General features: G+C 39.2%; 1 protein-coding gene across 1 annotated transcript; it reads left to right on the top strand.

Annotated features, from left to right (window-relative positions):
• The first annotated feature begins 352 nt into the window (after positions 1-352).
• Positions 353-898, top strand: LOC100637526 (beta-catenin-like protein 1). The gene is made up of 2 exons (XM_020008407.1): positions 353-440; positions 526-898. Exons 1-2 carry the CDS (start codon positions 368-370, stop codon positions 894-896), a joined length of 444 nt encoding a protein of 147 aa, XP_019863966.1. The 5' UTR covers positions 353-367; the 3' UTR covers positions 897-898.
• The last annotated feature ends 22 nt before the right edge of the window (positions 899-920 follow it).

Below are 920 nucleotides of genomic sequence, written 5' to 3'. Positions count from 1 at the left end.
TTCTGATACATATTGATGTCCTTATGCTATGTAGAAAGTTTGAGCTGATTCCGACTTCAATTTTTCAAGTTACGGCCATTTTAAAAAATGAGCCGATTTCCGAAAATTTCCCTGTACTATAGCCCATGGTTTTTTCCAAAAAATGGCTCCGAAATCACCCCCAATTTTTATTACATTTTCTGATGCATATTGATGTACTTATGCTGTGCAGAAAGTTTGAGCTGATTCCGACTTCAAATTTTCAAGTTACGGCCATTTTAATGAACTAATTTTTCAAAAATTCCCTGTACTATAGCCCATGGTTTTTCCATAAAAATGGCTCCAAATTATCTCCTGTGCTATTTATTTTAGGAAAAGCAATGGCTCCATGCCTGAAGGTGAATTAACAGACGAACAAAAATTAAAATTATTACAAAATCTAAGCGACGATGAAGATGAAAGTAAGACCCATGACTACGAGACTGGGAACTTATTAATATTCATTACGCATTACCATGGCAACCATTAACTACCCCCTCTCCTCAGACCCTGAAGTCCTTGACGCTGGAGCCGTAAAGAGAATGCTCCTCAGTTTTGAGAAGCAGGTACTCAAGAATCAAGAAATGCGGATCAAGTTTCCTGATCAACCTGATAAGTTTATGGAGTCTGAGCTAGAGCTGAACGATGAGATACAGTCACTCCACATCATAAGCACCGTCCCTCAGTACTACAGCCTGTTAATAGGGGCGAGGACTATCAACACACTCTGTGGCCTACTCACTCACGATAACTCTGACATATGTATTGCTGTCATTGACCTGCTACAGGAACTAACAGATACTTCTTCTATTGATGAAACTGAATATACTGAGGCACTGGTGGAAGAACTGCTCAACGAGAAAGTAAGGAAATATTGATGGCCCACTCTGATCTTACAATAG

Source organism: Amphimedon queenslandica, unplaced genomic scaffold (assembly GCF_000090795.2).
Source record: "Amphimedon queenslandica unplaced genomic scaffold, v1.1 AMPQUscaffold_2432_Cont25566, whole genome shotgun sequence".
Taxonomy (NCBI): domain Eukaryota; kingdom Metazoa; phylum Porifera; class Demospongiae; order Haplosclerida; family Niphatidae; genus Amphimedon; species Amphimedon queenslandica.
Note: the sequence above shows the minus strand (reverse complement) of the source record. Positions and strands in the feature narration are given on the sequence as shown.

What these genes read in the sequence shown, in the direction of transcription:
- LOC100637526 (XM_020008407.1), top strand. Translation starts at nt 368, where the DNA reads ATGCCTGAAGGTGAATTAACAGACGAACAAAAATTAAAATTATTACAA. An exon ending in AAGCGACGATGAAGATGAAA is followed by an intron (nt 441 to 525) that starts GTAAGACCCATG and finishes CCCTCTCCTCAG; the next exon opens with ACCCTGAAGTCCTTGACGCT.